This window comes from Haemaphysalis longicornis, unplaced genomic scaffold (assembly GCF_048455015.1).
Source record: "Haemaphysalis longicornis isolate Haplotype H1 unplaced genomic scaffold, Haemaphysalis longicornis Haplotype H1 scaffold_4, whole genome shotgun sequence".
Classification (NCBI taxonomy): domain Eukaryota; kingdom Metazoa; phylum Arthropoda; class Arachnida; order Ixodida; family Ixodidae; genus Haemaphysalis; species Haemaphysalis longicornis.
In genome coordinates this window covers 20,472,411-20,492,242 of record NW_027526361.1, presented here as the reverse complement: position 1 = coordinate 20,492,242, position 19,832 = coordinate 20,472,411, and the positions used below count along the sequence as shown (strand labels likewise).

At 46.2% G+C, this 19,832-nt stretch overlaps 1 protein-coding gene across 2 annotated transcripts in view; it reads left to right on the top strand.

The window, feature by feature from the left end:
• Start1 (Steroidogenic acute regulatory protein-like) overlaps positions 1-19,832 on the top strand; it is a 31,089-nt gene that overhangs the window by 8,952 nt on the left and 2,305 nt on the right. For both annotated transcript variants that reach the window (XM_077706121.1, XM_077706122.1), the window contains exons 5-10: positions 3,689-4,064; positions 9,900-10,018; positions 10,849-10,998; positions 13,457-13,552; positions 15,438-15,514; positions 17,356-17,460. In XM_077706121.1, the coding sequence (XP_077562247.1) occupies positions 3,689-4,064; positions 9,900-10,018; positions 10,849-10,998; positions 13,457-13,552; positions 15,438-15,514; positions 17,356-17,460 (923 nt within the window). The remainder of the gene's footprint in view (positions 1-3,688; positions 4,065-9,899; positions 10,019-10,848; positions 10,999-13,456; positions 13,553-15,437; positions 15,515-17,355; positions 17,461-19,832) is intronic.

Sequence of the window (19,832 nt, the reverse complement as noted above, 5' to 3'; positions counted from 1 at the left end):
CAGAAATCTATCGGTATGCTGTTCAAGTTGTAAATTAAAAAAAAAAATTAACACGTAAACTGTGAAACAATGCCATATAGGTCCAAAATGTTCATTAAAGGAATTAATTCAGGACCTTGTACTCGCAGGTAGGGATTTGTATACTGTTTGCTTTTGAGCACTGATTAATGATAGTACTGCTGTTTCAGTAGACGTGTTTGTAATTGAGCGACCGTAAACAAAGAATACTTGAACGGTGGTTCTTTACATGGCTTTGTTTGCACACATTTTGGTTATAGCGTGGATTTTCGGGGCTCCCGCGACATACATCACAAGCGGTCTACCCTGTTTTATATTTAGCAGCCTTCGAAGTTTGCACTGGCCTGTATTAAATCAGTTTTGCCTCCTTCAACCGCTGTTACCCATCACTAAACGGTACTCTGAGAACATGTCCAAAGGGAGCTGCTGTCTTGCAATGGCACAAATAGTAGTAGTGGAACACATCTATCTGCTAGAGACCAAAGACAACGGAGCAGTTACCAATGCGAAGCTTTCACCAGCACGAGCAAGGGAGGTGAAGTGTCGTCGTAAAATCACTAGGCAGACATAATGATGCACATTTGCACAAAAACTAGATGCGAGCTTGCACGATTGGCTGCATTACGAAATAAACACACTGGGACAGAGAGCATAAGTGAAAAGAAATAAGCTGTAAGGAAAGCTATACTGAATTAGCTGATACGGGTCCTTAAATATTTGTCTGACCACTGAGGAACCAGTCTCTTAAACAGTAGAATCGCCAGTCCTGAAAAAGGTTTCTTCGAGTCCAGCTAGCACTGTCCGTAAAGGTCAGTGGTTAAGAGGCTTATGAGCCTTTTGTTGATGTACTTTGTTGACGCAGGCCATTGTGAAGCCTCACTTGCTATCTTAACCACTCGTGGCAGTAACATGGGGTCACAGAGCGTTTTGTACATCACAGCGGTGTGGAAGCGTGCTGAGATTGTTCTATCGTTGCACGTAGTACGCAATACAGGTGTTTTGTTGCTGCATGTACACAAGATGCACATGTGCTGGGCCATTGTTTCTGCACTGCCCTCCTAACTGTGTGCTTCTGTCTCCCTTATTGACACATATTTATTGGCCACACGTGACATGAATGGATGTATCTGATTTTCTAAAGCTTTTCAGCTGTACCCGACTGCCAGGGGCCCTATTCTCGACTGCATAAATTCATGGTGACTTCGCCATGTTTTTTGCGTAAGCAAAACATAAGCAATCAGTGACATGATGCACGTATAGCTATGACGACATGCAGTGTAATTTGACGCTTAGCTTATCAAGATCACAACCAAGCTATCAATAATTGCTCATAAAAGATGTAAAAACACGTGGCATGTATTATAAAAGCTAGGACTGCTGCTTAGGTTGGCAAGAGAAACGCATTTCTTTGGATTAGAATTGGCGTCAACACCACAAGACAATCAAGTAACGTTGCTCCAAATGCAAGTGAAGCGGTTGTTGAGCTAAAGAACATCACGCAATCTTTTTTGTTGTATCTATTTATTTCTTTGAATCGCTTTCAGTAACATGGGTGAGCTCTCTGCTTCAATGCAAGCTTTGTAGCGTTATCACCTTCCCGGCCATCACCACCGCCACGCTATCGTCTGCTGCTATGTTGCGTGTTTATGGCGTGATCACAGAAAAGGTGCCCATGACCATCGGTTGTATGACATGGTAAAGAGAGTGAGACGCTAGGCCTGATAACAGCAGAGCATACCGATGCTGCCAATTCACTCATTTTTTAAGCTCGAGCTCAGTCATCGCTGTAATGAATAAAACAGTCAAATTTCCTTGTTATTCTTCTTTTGGTTTCAATCATGCTGCTCTCCAGCTTACTAGGAGGAGTGTGGACAAGTGCCATGCGTTGGGTTCTTTGTAATGGAGCGACTTGCACTGCCCTCTTATGTTACTGTTATGTCAAACGAAATACGAGACGTTATTTTTATGCTTTGTTATCATGACTTAGGAACAGTTAAAGCTATTATTTTTTTTTGCTAGAAAACAGTTTTAAACCGGGCAACATGCGAAATCGTGCCTGCTGTAAATTCACGGGGATTTCGCGGCGCCAAAGGTCGGTAAAATTTTTTGGCCTATCTCACGGCAACGACAGCCACCATTTGCCAGCCCTTACGTAACATCATGTCTATTTTACGCAGACTAAAGTTGCCAATGGGTGATGTAAGTGTTCTCGCCAACTGTTTATATTACGTCACGTCTCCTCACCGAATCACAGAGAGGGAGTGAAATACAAGCCGTATTGTTGTTGAATAGCAAAGACAGGCCTATGTTGTCATGTCCACTGCATTTCTTCTAGTTTTTCATTGCCGGCCAAGAATTTGCGCTTTCAGTAGAGAGAAATAAGGCAAACTTTAGAACTGGTCCCAGTGAACGTCATGAAACGTCAAAATGACGAAAGCCCACACAACCGCTTTGTCAACCAGAGGCGCGTGCCCCAAAGTGAAAGCCAATCGGACAAAGCTTCCGGCGAATTCATAGTTCACGGTTAATTTACGGCGTCGAGAATAGGGCCCCAGGGCTGAAATGCTTCTGCTGTGGGTGTTCTTTAATGCACACCCAAATTGTTCCTTTATTCGTAACAGATAATCTCTACACAAGGATGTGAATTACTTGTTAAGAAAGCACAGCACAAAGAAAAATTCTCCACAGATGCCAACATCCTCTTCTCAGTACTCTCGCCATTTCAGTGCCATTTTTCTGACTGCCCCACTCCATTCTTTAAATTCTAGTGATGATGGGAAAGAGATTCACACCGCCTTGCAGCAGGCTATTGTGTTGGCAGTTTATCATGATACGAGTGCGTTCTTACAAGTCCACAGCTAGTAGGGGATACACTTTCTTTTCTTTCCTTATACTATATGTGTCATCAGTCAAAATGGCAAATTCTGTGCAGTCACAACACTACAGTGATAGTTTTCTTGAAATCCTGCTCGGTCGAGGTAGGATAAAGGCACACAGTACGAAAGTTGTGATACAGACAAGTATGTTGCCCCCTGTACAGTGTTTCGCTGCCCCCCTCTCCCCCCCCTTCCCTCTCTTTCCTTGCGTGACTGGTGAGTCCATACCTCGGGGCCATTTTAAGTGCAGAGCACTTTAGGGGCTCGACTTGTCGTCGCAGCTCACTTGCCGGACCCAAGTACAGCCGCACGGCGTTCCGTCATAGCGGCTGTCGTCGCGGCGTAACCTTGAGGCGTCGAAAGCCAAGCGGTTTATATAGTCATAAGCGTTCGAAACTTGTGAACCACTGGCGCTTGCCATAGACCTCCCTGTTGTTTAGCGCAAACAAAACTGCAGGTACATTTGAGGCAAAATCTACGTAATTAACCGCCAGCACCTGCATTCGTTTAGTTAGTCAAGCTCGTTGGGTTGGTTTTTACGATAGTAAGCGAAAAAAAAGTGGCAGTGCAACGCCGGCACGTGCGGGAGGAAAAGCAAGCACAAAAAGAACACAACTCCCGCTGGCGCAGTTTCAGGCAGGGGGCGCGTGAGCACTGTGAAGGCGGGAAATTTGAATTGCACTGGGTGGTAGCAGTGAGTGGATAACGGCGCTACAGCCCCTTTATGGCGAATCACTGCTCTGCTCTTCCAACAGCTTTTACGTTGAGTTGAACGGCTTTAATTTTTCTTGCAGGTCCTGGCGGCACTCCGTTTCCTGGTGCTGCTGGTGGCGTACGTGGTGTTCCGGATGAAGCACTGGCTCCTGGTGGCCGTGATGACGACACTGAGCGGTGCCGTCGTCATCGCCAAGACCTTCCTCTATGACTGGCAGGCCCAGCTGTCCGTCAACTCGGGCGTCCTGGCGGGAGTCCTGCTGCTGGTCACATCCTTTGTGCTCCCCTGGGGCCAGGCCTGGTTCCTAGACTTTCGCGTGGTCCCCAGCGAGAACAGGGCCTCACAGTTGCTGGCGCGCATAGTCAACGACGCCTTCCCGCCCGTGCCGTCGACCGTCCGCCGAGAGAACGTGCGCAGCGAAGACGGCGGAACTACTTTCTACTCGCCGGACAGCGGTAAAGTGAATGTACAGCGCCGCCCTCCTGGTGTTGGCAGTTTGGAGAGTTGGCCAGTTCTGATCTCGTACCTTCTTAGCTCACACCACAGTGGAGGAAAATGAAGGGTGGCTCAACTGCGCCCGCCCAAGCATACCGGTTTAGCGTGCGCTTCGAGCAGTTTCCGATGGATGGCGCTCGCGCATGGGGGCCATCGGTTCAGCACAACACATAGGGCCCAACGCTGTGAATACTCGCTCTGTTAAGCAATGTTAGCTCATAAAATAATCTTCGTGTGCAGTATTTCACGGCGTTTATAAATTTTATTAACGTTTTTCAGTGCGCCAGCGTTTAAGTACTTATCTTGAGTGGCTTTGGCGACTTCGGGAGCCGACGCAACAATTATAGCAGCCGGCCGGCGCGATTCTAGTGATGTGTACCTCTTCTAGTTACTTTGCAATTTGATAGCAGGAACCCTGTGTGGCTAATGAAAAAGCCTGTAGCATAATTAACGACACCTCGACACTAGTTGACGGCACCTCTCGCAAGTGTTTACTTCGCTCCATGTATATAAAACAGCCTGTTTCTTCACTGATTGACTTCAGCTGAAAGCAAGTCAGGTGTCTATTTGCTAGTTAATGATAGTTTCAATTGGTCGCATCTGCATTCCACCACTCAGTAAAGCAATGTAGGCACGAAATTCGTAGAACGAGTTTTCTTGTCGAGGAGCAATTTTACGGTTTGTCACTTCTTGGGCGGCGCTTTTTGATGAACATGTGTTTATGACGGCTGCGTCGTAGTTATGGAATGAGCCAGATATAAATAGCTAATTGCACCGGCTTCGTATAGGCAGCCTACAGGCACTCTTTGAGAGCAAGCAAAACTAGTCTCTCGCCTCCCCCCCCCCCTCCCAAATAAAAAAAAAAAAGCAGATCTGTTTCATCGAACTGTGTAGCATAATGGTAAAGCGCAAGCGTGATTCTGTGTGTCGCACCACAAAATAGCCTCGCATCTTTTCCTACACACTATGGTTAAAGCTGCAAATAATTTCTGGCCAAAGTTGAAAGGGGCACTTCACAATCTCAAGCGACAAAACTTGCACTTGACAATTTATTTGAAAAAAGTCACACACTGACATGAAATAGTAACAAAATGAAAACATCTGAACAAAATTAGACACAGGCATAAAATAATAACACAATGACAACAGCCGCTTCCATCGATGCTCGGTTAGACAAGCTTTGCAAGCTTCCTGAGCTCCTGAGTTCTGCTTTTCATTTGATTTTTCTTTTGCTTGCAGAGCTGCCTCATGTGCATTGTTAAGTAATTGTGCAGGAGGCTGGCCATAACTTCCTCTTTGTGCTCCGGACAAGGAAACTGGAATGTGTATGCTTCCAGTATGCTTTCCAATGCAAGCTCGTATCCATTTCTGCACGTTGCGTGCTCCTGAAATGCTGACTCTGCTGCCCGCAACAACTTAAATGTGGCCTGTTTAGGGTGCAATAAGCCGCCTTTGCTTTTGCAGTCTACAAGGGCACTTTCAACTTGCTGGTGCACTCTAGTTTCCTCCACAAGGCTCTCTCGACACTTCAAACATGTTGTGTTTGAACAAACATGTTGACTTCATGCACGTGCTTGAAAAGAGCTCGGACTTCTTCCTTAGTGGTCAGAGAACTGCTGTACTGCAGCATTGTCAAGGGAATAGACTGGCCCATCAGAACAACATTCGCCTTCATTTCTTCATGAATTTTGACGATCCTTGGGTTGACAAACGTTGTAATTGCACGTGTTCCCGAAGGTTTTTCTGACGAGAAACAATCAAGTTTCTTCGCGCGTTTCATTTGAGAAAACACAACGCTCTTTACACCGTCAAGCTCAAGTTTATGGTGCCCCCATGAATCAGAAGGCAGAAATGACTGTGGTATTTCGCCACACAAGCTTTCGAACGGCGAACAATGAGCTTCCTCTGGTTCTGACTGCGTTTTCGGAGATTCCATGTCGATGCCTGCCTGGACTGCAGACGTCTCATCGCAACTCATGTGACAGTTCAGCGTGTTGTCGTTGTTGCTGACACCAGACGGGGCGCGCCTTTTCGTTTCGCTTGCGCCAAAAGCTGCCTTTCAGCGGGCCGCTTCCGAGTCGTTGATCTCTTCGAGAGGTAGGGTGGGCACTCTGGAAATATCGTGGGAACAGCGTCACACGCCGGCAATGCTCGTCGTGGCACGCTCATCAGTACATTGCCGTTGTACTGAGCAGTCCATGTCTTTGTCACGCGATGAGGCTCGAAATGTCTCTCGCAAACACTGTCTGTTGCTTGCAGCGGGCGATCTTTCCTCGGTATGGCATGTTGCCAGAGCCTGAGACGCTCGTCGTCTTTCGGGGCAGAAAACAACGAGTACTTCTCTTGACACGACGTGTAGCCGGTCGTGCAACGCGGGACGAAGCACTTTTTCCCCATCAGAGGTTCACAAAGCGATTCATACCGCAAGAAACCGTGCAAACGCTACACATGTATACGTGTTCACCACATAAACCTGCACGAAGGACGAAACGCACTCAAATTGTCGGCGCACGCTCAGTACGGCAAGGCGCCGCTGTTCACACACCTCTCATATTCCTCCACCGTGGCTCACACACGTTGCCCTTAGAATCATTTTTTCCTGGGTTACGAAATCAACCTGGAAATTTCATTCGCTCGCGGGGGGGAAAGGGAGTAAAGCTAGCAACATTTTGTAATTTGTTGCTCGTCACGAGCACATGTTGAATGGTGCCACCCTAGGATCTGCAACACTGCAAAACATTTTCTTTTTGTGCTCATAATTTTTGTGAATGCAGCTATTTAAATAGTTTGCAAATTTAAAGGGCAAGAGGAAATTTGAGTGTGACATGGCTGGAAACTGGAAGAGTTTTAATAAAATGGGGCATTTTATTGTTCCCACGCTGCAGCACTCTACGTAGAACAATGTGGTCATTGAACTGCTCTATTGTGTCTGCTGTGCTGCAGTGATTTGGTGAATGCGAGATGGCCCCCTATCTAATAGTATTTCCTGTGTATGTTACTTGAGGGAGAAGGGGTGGGCCTTCCAAGTGCAAACACCCCACTTGCCTCTCTTGTTGTCAAATCCGGCTATGGAAACTTTCTTGCATCTTTGCTGTACTACAGTCCACCCATTTATTTTAAATGGTGAGTTTCGACATGTCAGCAGCACCCTATCTTTGGTCACGTCGTACAAGCCCTAATGCTCACGAACCCATCAGATAGAAAAATCCCCCTTTTTCGTCACGTGATACTGGCTTTAACTGTCCCATTTATTCTTTTATTTTTTGCCACGTGATTTTTGGGCATTGTTTTCTTAAAAGTGCCCTTTATGTTTTTCTGCGTCCCCAACGCGGAGAGTATCCGACTTTGTAGAGTGATTACAAGATGCACAACCTACGAGGACTATTTTTGACAACAATGACGCAGGTGTTTCAAGGGAGAAGGCCAAAGAACTTTCATTGTTCTTTCACCACCATGCAAGGCCAATTTGTCATACAGGACTTCTTTGTGTTGTGGGCGCATTTCCTAAAACCCCTGTGGATGTGGAACGATGCACGTGGTCTTTGTATCAGTGCATGACTAACTGCAATAGCAAGCGTGAAGTAAAGTTGTTCTTTGTTTTCTTTTTCTTTTCCTGTTGCATTGATCTCAGCCAGATGCAGGTGGTTGGTCGGGGTGGAGTGCCGCTTGTAACTCAATCGTGCTACGACCTTGACAGGTGTTGGGGCAGGATAACAAAAGGGCACCGGCTAACCCCTCACCTTTGCGAAGCTACGTCTGTCTTCAGAAGAAAAAAAAAAGTACTACTACTATCTCCAGTCAGTGTGACCTGTGCAGGTTTTACTCAGTGCATTTCCCTCTCTACAGAGGATTCCAATCTGCTTTGTCACCTGCCTACAAGTGGCCACACAGTGAACCTACCTTTCAAGTCAAGTTGCTCTCTCTGTCTTTTAGTGTGTGCTAGCAGTGGTGGCGTCACAAAAATTCAGCATTGTCGTTACTGTGTGAAGCCTTAGAGAAAGTGAACAGTAGGAGAATGGCGAGAAGAGTGTAGGGTGGACGAAGAAAATTCTGTCAGACAACTGCTATTGTAGTACTAGTGTAGACCCCACAATGATAGGCTGTCAATTTCTCTCTCTTCTTCTTTTTTCTTTTTCTAACGATCTGACTCGCCGCGGTGGCTCAGTGGCTAAGGCATTGTGCTGCTGAGCACAAGGACGCGGGTTCGATTCCCGGCCGTGGTGGCCACTTTTCTAATGGAGGTGAAAAGCAAAAACACTCGTGTATACGAGATTTTGGCGCACGCTAAAGATCCCCGGGTGGTTAAAATTAATCCGGAGCCCTCCACTACGGCGCGCCTCATTGCCTGCGTTGCATCGGTGCGATAAACCCTAAAATCAATAAATTTGTTGTGATCTTTCAGGCATGAAAAAAAAGTGAAATGCCTCAAAATTGCAAACATTCAAATGAGTACACCTGAAAAAAAAAAGAAAAAAGAAAATGAGCTCATAAAATAGGCTGTCTGGTCAATTTGTTATAATTGAGGACGGTGAAATTGAATGGTCTTACAGTGCATGCCAAATTCGCCTTTTGTTTCACTATCAGAAAGGCTCAGAATGAAAGAAAGTGGAAATGTACCAGAAAGAAAGCGGAAATGTACCGACGTACAATTTGTCAACTATAAGACACCAGTACGCTTTTTACTTCAGCTTGTGGCAATGTTAAAGGCATGGAAATAGTGTAAGTGGGTTTTAATGCATTCGAAACTTTTCTCTATCATTGGAACTAAGGAATTTGTTTCTTTTTGAAAAAGTAGGTAGGAGTGGTCACAAGGGGGGGGGGGGGGGGGGGGGGGGGGGGCGAAAGTTGTTTCTACCTGTCAGTAACCCGCGTGAGCTCTCTCAGAGGGGGGCCATTTTTTTTTACTGCAAGGTGCTTGTTTGCCATTCTTAACTGAATCCACAAACTTGGGAACCTGTTTTCAGCTCAACAGGAGGGCTAGAGGTGGTATTCATTGAAAAGTTTAGCTGTCAATTTCTTCGCTTGGCAACACTAGAAATGGCCATGGACATGGCACGGCTTGTGCCACTGCGCCCGCACACTGCAGAAAAAAGCAAAACACCGACATGCGTCGTCTGCTTCGTTTTAACCCGATTCTCAATGGTGGTGTCAACAGAGGTGGTGTTAATTGCACTCACATTGGAGTCGAGGCATTACTTTGCGTTCAGTGGGGTAGTGGTTGGAATGTCCAACACACACCATGTGCTTGGCACAGACAAGTACTGCCATCCCGCGGAGTTCCACGTAACCAGTGACGGCGCACTCACATGGTTGCCTGCATGCGTGCTTCGCCAGTGAATACAACCTATATCAAAGATATGACCCCCAACTAGCTACGTTAGAGGAAGAGTTACGAAGCCACACTAGCGACACAGTGCGGTTCACGCACTCTCACATGGGTTCAGGGACAACCCGTCAAAGAAGTACTTTGTCATAGAAGTGGGGCTTTGCTGCTGGAGAAGTACAGGCAATACGCAAGTGTACAACTCTTGCTCACGGTGGATGCAGGATGCTCCACTAATTACAAAGTCATGCATACATGGGTTAAAACTATATATACATATGTCGTCATATACCGTCATGATCATATCGTCATGTTATATATCGTTATAGTGTCATGATCACTGTGTTGTGGAGTATTGCATGCAATTAGTACGCAGTGGCCGTGCGTGTGTGTGTGTTTGCTAGCTACTAGTAAGCGGGTGTTACATACCGCTTATGTTTCAAACCATGTTTGATGTGCTTCCTGCATCCAGGGTCCGAGAACGAGTCTGCAGGTGAGAGCGAAGCTCGTTTTAGAAGTGAACTTCAACTACCTCATGATTTACACGTACGGTTCGAACCAGAGATTGCACCCAAGCAGCTTCCTCCCGAGGTGAGCTTCTACTCAACCTTTGTGAATGAGGCTCTGAACTGAGCTCTAGCTACAAGCCAGGTGCAGTTGCTATTACCACAGCCTTTGCTGTACACCACTTTCTTTTTTTGTGTCTTCGTTGGATGCAACATGCCAGTCCACATGCATGACGTGATCTTTCTGTGGGTGGCTTGACTTTTTACTTTGGCCGCAATGTTTTTTAGTTTACCAGACTTTTAAAGTGAAGCTTTAGTGTTCTCACTGATGGCTTTAAGAAAAGGCCGAAGTGAAAGAAAAAACGTTTCTTGTGGCTGGAATCGAACCTGGGTCTCTCACGTTATGAAGCCGGCGTCTATCCAATTGCTCCATTTCGACATGGTTCGAAACAGTTTGGAAAACTTAGACGACAACCATAGAATCCGTCACGAGAAAGCTTTGCATTCAACCATCGCGTCGTTTGACGGAGGGGTGCATGTTTTCTTTGTTTTTTTTTCTTCTTCTTTCTTTTGCACAGCACAAAGAACATGGTTAAAGAATATTGGAGCACCAGTATTTTAATAGTGTGCTTCTATATCCACGGTTGAACTACAGGTGTATTTATAATTGAACTGCCGACAAAACTTAGCAATTGTGATGCTTTTCTGTTTTTCGAAAATTAGAAACCCGAACAGTTCTATACCATCCTTAAGATTACTAGATCATTTGTTGGTGCATGATACACATAGCCGTTCAGTCCTACGCCTTGTGGAATGCTGAAGTGCTGATGGATTATGCTTTCTTCCTTTTTCAAATTCTAGTACTACCAGTTTTGATTCTTGCTTGTTGATGTGCACAAATTTTTGTTGCCACAGGAGCGTGCTTACAAGCGTAGGGCTGAAGAAGCTCTGGACACTGCCCTGAAGGTTTTCCATGAGAGTAACTGGAAAACTGAAAAGATGGACCATGACGGGGCCATTCAGACCTGTCACCATTCCAAATTTGGCAAGATCTACAAGTATGCGGTATGTCGCACTGCTGCTTCTGCATGTCTCTGTTTACGGTGGGGGATAGCAGGGTAGAAAATGTGAAGATTGAGAGCCTGAACTTCTAACCCCTCTGCAACTAGGTTAGAGTGGCTAGAAAGGGAAGGTGTGATGACCGGCCAGGAAAAGTTGGCCCCCGTTCACGTTTATGCCGCGCGGCGGCGCTGTCGTCAGGGGCGCCGTCAGCGTGCGGGGCCGTTCTCCGTGCTACGAGTCTACACCACGACCCAGCGGAGATGCGTTACTGAGTTCTAGAAATTTTAGCTGATACCGCAGTTCCTTAGACAAAGGAAGGCTTGTGTTACTATACTGCTAACATGGGGTTTGTGACATGGCTAAACACAGCAGAGTTTTATGCTGCCAGAAAGCAAGCAGGCGTTTGAGAAATACCGCGCACTTTTAGTGCATCGCTTAATTATCGTCAGGCGAGCGCCGTAGCTGCCACAATTACGATCTCATGGTAGCTGCTGGGATGCAACTCCCTTTAGACATCGAATTTATGAAATCAACCGCTTGTAAAAGGACAGTCCCGAGTTCACGAAGTTCTCTATTTAACGAAATAATTCGCGGCTCCCGGTGACTGCGTTAGATCGGGTTTTAACTGTATGACATGCTAGAGCTACTCACCTCGCGTCAGAGTGCTTTGCACAAAGAGCCGAATTGCTCTGAAGCGTCGTGTCGGCCCTTGGAATAGCACGCGACCACTTCAAAAACAGGTCTTGACAAGCCGGCGCGCGGAAGAGACTTTTTTGGAACAAGATTTGTATCAGGAATCGCACCCTGGCACGAAACACCACCTCTTATTTTTTTCCTTTGAAGTAGAAGGCATTTCCGCCTCTGCACAGCAGTGCAGTCATACACGCAACATGCAATAATCTGCAGCAAAACACACCAGTGGCGCACCTACAGGGGGTGTTCTGGGGGTTGTAACCCCGCTCCCCCCTTTTTCACTGAACCGCCACCGAAGTTGACGGAGCGAAGTTTGTACTCTCAAAAGCTGCTATTGTTGGATATTCTTAGTTAAATCTCGAAAAAAAAAAATTGTTTTACTGGTATTCAAAAATAAAAGAAGTGGCAGCACAAGCTTTTATGGCTATGTGCGTTTAAGACTGTGTGAACCAACTAGGGTATCACTTGAAGTAGCTTAAGAAAAAGAACGAGAAAATTTCTCAGTGACAGGAAAAGTGGCTGTGGGTAGGAAATTTTTGAATGCGTAAGAATTTCTGGGCGTTTAAATTATTCCGTAACCCACGTTAAACTGCAATTAGTTTTTATATGGCCACATAATACCACTTTCTGAACTTTTGTGTGCAACTTTTGTGCATAGACAGGTTAATAGCATTTTTTAAAAGCAGGTAAAGCAGCAAATGATTGTAAACGGTACTGCGAAGTTTTTTTTTTTTTTTTTTTTCCAGAATTTTTGGCAAAAATAGGGGTCACGAGGAGCCTGCTCGTGTGTTACGCTTTTCTTGATTTCATCAGAAACAAAAGGCCTTCAAAAATGCTTTAGTTGTCTTTGCTTCCTATCTTTTTTTTTTTATTTAAAGGTGTGTGTATTATTGTTTTCCTCCTGCAGGCGAATTTTATATGTGATGAGGGCTGCTTTGATGCTTAATTTTTTAATGCGAAAAATGAGAAAAACTCGAGAACTCCTCTTTTGCATTCTTTATATATTTTTATTCTTTATATTTAATTATATTACCTATTTACATGTATTTTTATATTTTTGGATTCTAGCCATCTTAACTAGGTACTTATTGACAAAGTCCCACCTTTTACCCAAGCCTCAATAACACTAGACTGCACCCAGCATTCTATTTTTATGCAATCATAGTTGCTCCTGGAACCACAATGACTCGATGTCACTGAAGACGGAAGAATTCCTCTGCAAATTTTACCGTTTGTGGCATTGTCTTTCACGCAACTACGTAGTACAAATTAGGCCTGTTATGGCAGGAAAAGTGGAGTCTTGGTTCTGCTGTGTTTTGAAAATCATCATGGCACAGTTTACGTACATGCAGAAACATTTGGGAGTTGAATCCTGGGAAGACGGAGCTACGCACACATTAAAATAATTCGAACAGTTTATTTGCCATCGTGATTGCAGAAAGTTGGGCACAGTGCGTAGGAATTTATCTGCTGCAGTGGTGAGGACAGAACGCATCCATAACAGGTCGCAGAAACAATGCACGGTGGCTTTGTGAAGGACCAAGAATATGGCACTGGAGAGCAAATCATGCTGGCACTAGTACTTATGTGTTTAGGTGCACTGAACACTTCAAGTGCAGATCTCAAATATAAAACTCGAAGAAGGGAACAAGAAAAGAAAAAAAGACTTGGGAATAGTGTGTGGATGGTTGCAGATGTGTACGAAATTTTTCTCAATTTCCGACACTGCTCAAACAGCCCCTTTGAAACGCTTCTTTCCTTGCTTCAGGGAACCCTGCCTGCACCCCCAGAAACTGTTCTGGACATCCTGTTCAACAAGTTGGATCAACAGGTCCTGTGGAACCCGTCAGTTAAAGAAGCCAGGGTAAGGCAGCTAGGGTGGATGGGGAGCCGAGCCACCCGTCATGTGTTGATAGAAGTGCGAGCGTACTGATTGTCGACTATTGAAGTAAGGGTGACACCTGCTAGCTCCACTTTACGTAACAGGTGCATCCGGGATTAAGGGTTTGTAATGAAGCATTTGTACACTAGCAGTGTACAGAAAGACCTTGGAGGTAGGGCTTGGCAGTGCACGGTGAAGTTTTCCTTTCTAGGGTAATGTAAGATCACTTGTGTCCGCATGCGCAAGTACCACGCAAAATTTATTGATTGATCAATTGTTTCGTTATGTTATAAATCAATACACAGCTGCATATTGCCTAAATTTCAAAGGTCTTATTGTCAAAGGGGCCATGCAGACAAAACACAAGTTTGGTTCATTCGAAATATTGCCTCGTTAGAATCATATTGACACCACTTTTAACGCAAACTTTGCTCAAATAAGCTATATAACTAGGAAAAAAGGGAATGGCCATGCGACCCTCTAGCTCATTTCCCGCAACAGAACCTATGATGTCATATGCCCAGCTGTGCAAAAGCAAACGCAAATTAGGCAGGGCTTATAAGCTTGCCGAACGAGCTACTTGTGCTTAAATTAAGGGCACATCCTTTTCATAGCAGTAAGAATGGTGGAGTAAACAGTGTAATTTTTGAAAATATGCGTAAACATAGAAGTACCGATGCGTACTGCTGTTGGTACTGCGCGCACTATGCTATGTTTTAGCTGCACGGCAGTGTGGCGCTTTGGGGTTGTAGCAGACAACACTGGCCGATTGGTGTAAGCGACAGTGTCTTACGTGACCATATTTGTCGAGCAAACACCATGTTTCACGAAACAATTATTTTCTACCTCAACAAAAACAAGCCAGGTACAAATACGGTCAAATAACAAAGCAAAGGCAGAAAACGGCCTTTTGCGGTATGGTGACGCCATCTAGATTGACTAACGGTAAGCAAGGCTTCGCAATCAGCTGCAGAGCAGTTCCTGTGATGTCATTGCAGACCACGAAAACACACGATTTGGCGGGAGAATCAAAATTTTAACTTAAATTGATTAATTTCTCAGTGAACAAAGCATCGTTTGCTTCCAGACAAGGGCTGGGGGCGCGAAATATTTCGAACAAAACAAACTTGTATTTTGTCTGCATGGCCCCTTTAAGCTGTACGTGTGTGCATGATCAGCATAGGAAACATGAACTGGGTTAGTTGGCTTTATGGACGCAGGTGCATGCACTTGTGATGTGATGCATGAGTTGGGGGAAGTGACGGGCCATCTTACGAGTAGCTGCAGCATAGAGTAGAACGAAGATGAGAGATTACGAAACACATGTGTGTTGTCGCCTTTCTTATCTCAGTGCTTGATTGTTACTGCTCACAAGAAATTCTCGAAACCTGCTGCATTTAGTTTCTGAATGTGGTTTTTGGGTTTTTTGGGGCACAAGATTTGGTTGAGAAGGAGTACTTTTATTTTGAGGAATGACACGTGTGCTGGTAGTGTTGATCATTTTTGCCACAACCCAATCCCAAGTGCTGGTAGTGTTGATCATTTTTGCCACAACCCAATCCCAAGAGTTAGTGCTATGATTATTCAGTTTAATAGTGCACTATTTTCGATGACCAAATTTAACTGCGAATGTAACTGTTACACTTGTTAACTGCTTCAACTTTCAGATAACCAAACTAATACTAATAATAACCAAATTAATACTTTCTTACTGATGCTAGATGCAAAAGTTGTGTCGTCATGACAAGTTGTTTGACCATAAAACTTCCTATAAGTACTGACTTGACCAAGAAATTGTCCAGACACTGTGAATATCATATCCATGCATGTCACATTTCCTAATTTCTTTTGTACCCTTCCTCTTTAGGTGGTAGAAAGCATAGACAGCCAGACAGACATTGTGTACATACTCTCAGAAGGCATAAAAGGAGTCATTTCATCTAGGTAAGTGGATCCCGAAGTGAAAGCCGAGTGTTTGCATCTGTTTTCCGCCCTGCCCCGCCCACCCACGTACAGTTAAACCTCGATGTAACGAAGTCGGTAAAATTCGTAATTTACTTCGTTACATTGAAATTTCGCTACATTGAAATTCGCGGTTTTAATGAAGTGGTCATCCCGTGAAGCATTTCCTGAAAAAGAACACGTGGCGCGCATACACGGCTGGCGCACTCTTTGTTTTTATCGGAGCTTAATCGTCTACGCGGGCATCAGAGTGAGCCGCATGGAGCGTTTTCTCCCCGCAAAAGCGCGCCCCGCAAGCTACAGGCGCGCTGACGCAGCCGCGGAGGCAACCCGCGCGATGTGAGTAGCTCCAGCGACCGCTTCCGCTCGCTGAAACGCAACTCGAGGGGCATGCGAGAAAAAAAGCGGATAACGTGGGCGAAATTTTCACTGTAAAGCGTCATACGCGCCGCTTACGAAAGCGCCCATCAAATATCCTCGGCATGCCCGAGCGCTTCGAAGCTCCCGCCATAGGGTGCGTGCCTCCCCATTGGCGAAACTGGTCAGGCTCCTCCCACTGGCGCGTGCAGCGTGCAGCGCGAGTCACTTCCTGGCGCAGAAGCCGCCGTGTGCAGCCGCCGGCGCACAATCGTGGACGCGGGTGTGAAAAAAACGCACGCACAAGGCTCATAAAGATCCGCAAATGCTTGCTGGAATGATGAAACCCAACAAGCATGAGCGAACTCGAACGAAGGGCAAAACAACGGCATGCGGCGGCGGCGGCAACCCCGCAAGAGGCGATTAGGCTTACCACCGCGGAGGATGTTTGATGGGCGCTTTCGTAAGCGGCGCGCATGACGTTTTACTGTGAAAATTTCGCCAACGTTATCCGCTTTTTTTTCTCGCGTGCCCCTCTCATTTGCCCCTCGAGTTGCGTTTCAACGAGCGGTTGGAAGCGGTCGCTGGAGCTACGCACATATCGCGGGTGGTCTCCGCGGCTGCGTCAGCGCGCCTGTGGCTTGCGGGGCGCGTTTTGAGTTTTTGCGAGGAGAAAACTGTTCTGTGAGAAAATGCTCCATGCGGTTCACGCTGATGCCCGCGTAGACGATTAAGCTCCGACAGAAACAGTGCGCCGGCCGTGTATGCACGCCACGCAGTTTGTAGGCAAGGGGCTCGCTCACAGACCCGTGGCTCGCTGCATCCGCGGCATTGGGCGGCCCGTGTTGCCGTTCGCGTTTTACTGAGACCCCATTTCGGCGCTTGCGTCTCCCAAAATATACCTCTACAACTTAAATTTCGTGCCTAGTTCTCCATGAAACTTCGTTACTTTGAAATTCCGGCATACGGGACTTCGTTACACAGAGGGTGAAAATACATGGTGAGCATACACTTGAAGTTACGAAAAATTCCGTGGTTCGTTACATCGAGGGTTTCGTTACATTGAAGTTCGTTACATCGAGGTTTAACTGTACTGCCATTGCTGATATCATCTTATCATAATTTGTGCTGCGCACTGTAAGAATTTGTTATTCAGACAAGAAATTTGAGAATTGTGCAAGTGCTTATGCCGCTTTTATTCCCCCCCCCCCCCCCTCCCCCCCCCCTTTTTTTTTCTGGCCACTGAGGCAGTTTCAGGGGTGTAGCTTGAAAAACCGGCACTTGTATTTGTTGTGTGATGATTTTAGCTCCTGTTGCCTACCTTTTACCTGGCGCAATGAAAAGACTGTGGTGGCAGTTTTAAGTCGTGCATCTGTATGGCCACATTGGCTCTTTGATTGCTCAACACACTTTCAGTCCTCCAGTTAGCAGACCTCTCTGCAAAGCGTTTTTCTTTCCTTCCCCAGAGATTTTGTAAATCTGCGGATGTGGCAGAGGCGTGGCGAGTCCTACTTACTCTGTGCCATCTGTGCCGAGCACACCAAGGCGCCGCCCAAGAAGACGGTGGTGAGGTCAGTGCCGTACTCAAAAGTGCCGCAAAACTCATTGGCGTCACGGGCAGTACCTTCACCTTACATGCCCTTGAGCTCTCTCTCTCTCTGTCTGCGAATTCAACTCCTTCTAACTGTCAGCTTCTAAATCTGTGTGCTTTAAAAATGGCAAACAGCTTTGGAAGTTTAGGAAGGGTGTGCCAGCAGTTAATGTTGTGTGCCTGAAATGCCTAACGTTTTGCAAAATGTGCAGAGCACAAATGGGCTGTGCACAAAGGCGAGCACTTGTAGCTGCGGGCGCCTTTGCTGCGCAAAGCAGTGCATAATGCGGTGATGGAAGTGCTGAAGGTGATGAAGGTGGAAATGTTGTCATGTGCTGTGCGAAATGGCCATTTTGGACGTACAGTAATCCCTCGTTATAACGAACTCGCTTTACTCGAAATACCACTTTATTCGAAATTTCTTCTGATCCCAAGCCGAATGCATGCATTTTAGACCGCATTACTCGAAGCGCACGAAGAGCTGGACCCGCTTAGAGCGAAGTGGCGAGTGTAGGCGTCGCCCAGCGGCGGCGACCCAGCGGCAAGTCAGATGGTCAACATGGTGGGTTAAGAAGCTGGTGTTTCCCGGGCGATTTTCTCGAGGTGGTCATGCTCTATTTGCCATCCGACCTCAGAGAAATGGTCCAAAAGCGTGGTAGGGTGATTGAATTTTGTTCCTAGACATTGGTCAATAGCGTGGACGCCACGGTGCGCGATCACTGACACTCGAAGCGCAGAATTAGAAGTGTCGTCAACAGCAGGGCGAGGAAAAACTCTTGTTTTGCAGACTTCACTGCTGCACACCTCGGGAAAAAATGCCCAGTGATCACGCAAGACCCCTAGTCCAAAGCCGGTCAGTTTTCATGATTGCGTTGTGTACCCACAATGAGCGGTTAATCGGTTTTTGAGCTCAACAAACACAACCTCTGACTCCAGCCACGGCATTTGCGGCGCTTTCCAGCGCAAAACTCTCGTAGCGTTCCGTGACGCCCGCCCCTTCCCCCTATAAAAGTGGTCACTGCCTTCCCTTCCTCATGCGCTTAGCAGTCTGCGAGGCGTTCGGATACCAGTCACTGCTTGGGCCAATAGGGGTTGCTCGCGCCCGGCAAAAACATGAAACAGCCAAAGCTCACCGCTTTTTCTGCACCTGAGTAAAGTTTCGCTTCACTGAATACATTGGGTTTTTATTCTTCGCACTTGTGGCACATTGTATCTCAACTACTTAGGTTTTCTCGAGTGGTCGCATATATCAAAATACCGCTTATAACGAAATTTTTCGCCGTCCCGCTGACTTCGTTACGAGGGATTACTGTAGCTTCATGACAACTGTGGCAAGATTGCACTTGAGAAAGCAAGAGGGAAGACTAGCCTTTCAAGACAGGTGTGCCGAGTGAGTGAAAGAAATGAAGAACACAAGTGAGCTGTCATATTTTAGACGTCTAGGTGCATACAGTCGATTCCGGATATATCGAACTCCAAAGGAGTCTCAAAATAGCTCGATATATCAAAAATTCAAAATATAATATATGCCCATCTGAAGCTTCTCAAAATTCCGCACATCACTGAGATCCTTCCAACATCGTGACAAGTGGTAGCGTCCCGATTTGTTCCTCAAAGTACAGAAAATATGAAAGACAGCACTACGACCACTGCATTTTGTTTAGCACGAAAAAAGTCTGAGAGCTTCGCTTTCTTTATCTTCTGCGTCATGAAATTCACCACTGCCTTCGAGCTTACTAACGCCATTCAAATGAGAAAGCCCGGCACCGTCAATTGCAGCGCCACAGCTGCAAATTACGGTGAATGCTGACACAAGCTTGGCTGTCGCAGGCGACGTCACCGGGTCGCTGATAAGTCTGCTTCTGCGGTAACAGCGATCCCCGCTGCGATTTCCACATTGTTGTGATCCGCCGCCGCCTCCATGTTGTTAACAACACTTATGAACTTATGTGCTGTTGTGGCATCTGGAACAGCGCATGGGAATGCCGATAGCTCTCCAATTCACTCTCGAGGCACTCAATGCCGTCGTCTTCTGTGTCCAAATGCCTCTTGTCTGGAGCCGCAACAAAGCCGCTTTGCTGAGCCAGTTGCAGCGACACGCACACAACACAGTCCAGATTGGCCAGACTGCGCTGCCTTCACCTTACGTCAGCTTGCTACACAGTGTCGTGTTCAAACGTGCTGCAAGGAATTTCGAATTCCAAATTCCTCTGCAACCGACGACTACTTTTCACGGGCCCTCAGCCATCTAATGATGTCAGTCTTCGTCGCTAAATCCAAACTATTCCATTCTTTTCGCAACCATGGCTTCGAAGACATGCCGCCATGAACAAAATAGACATGCACTTTGTT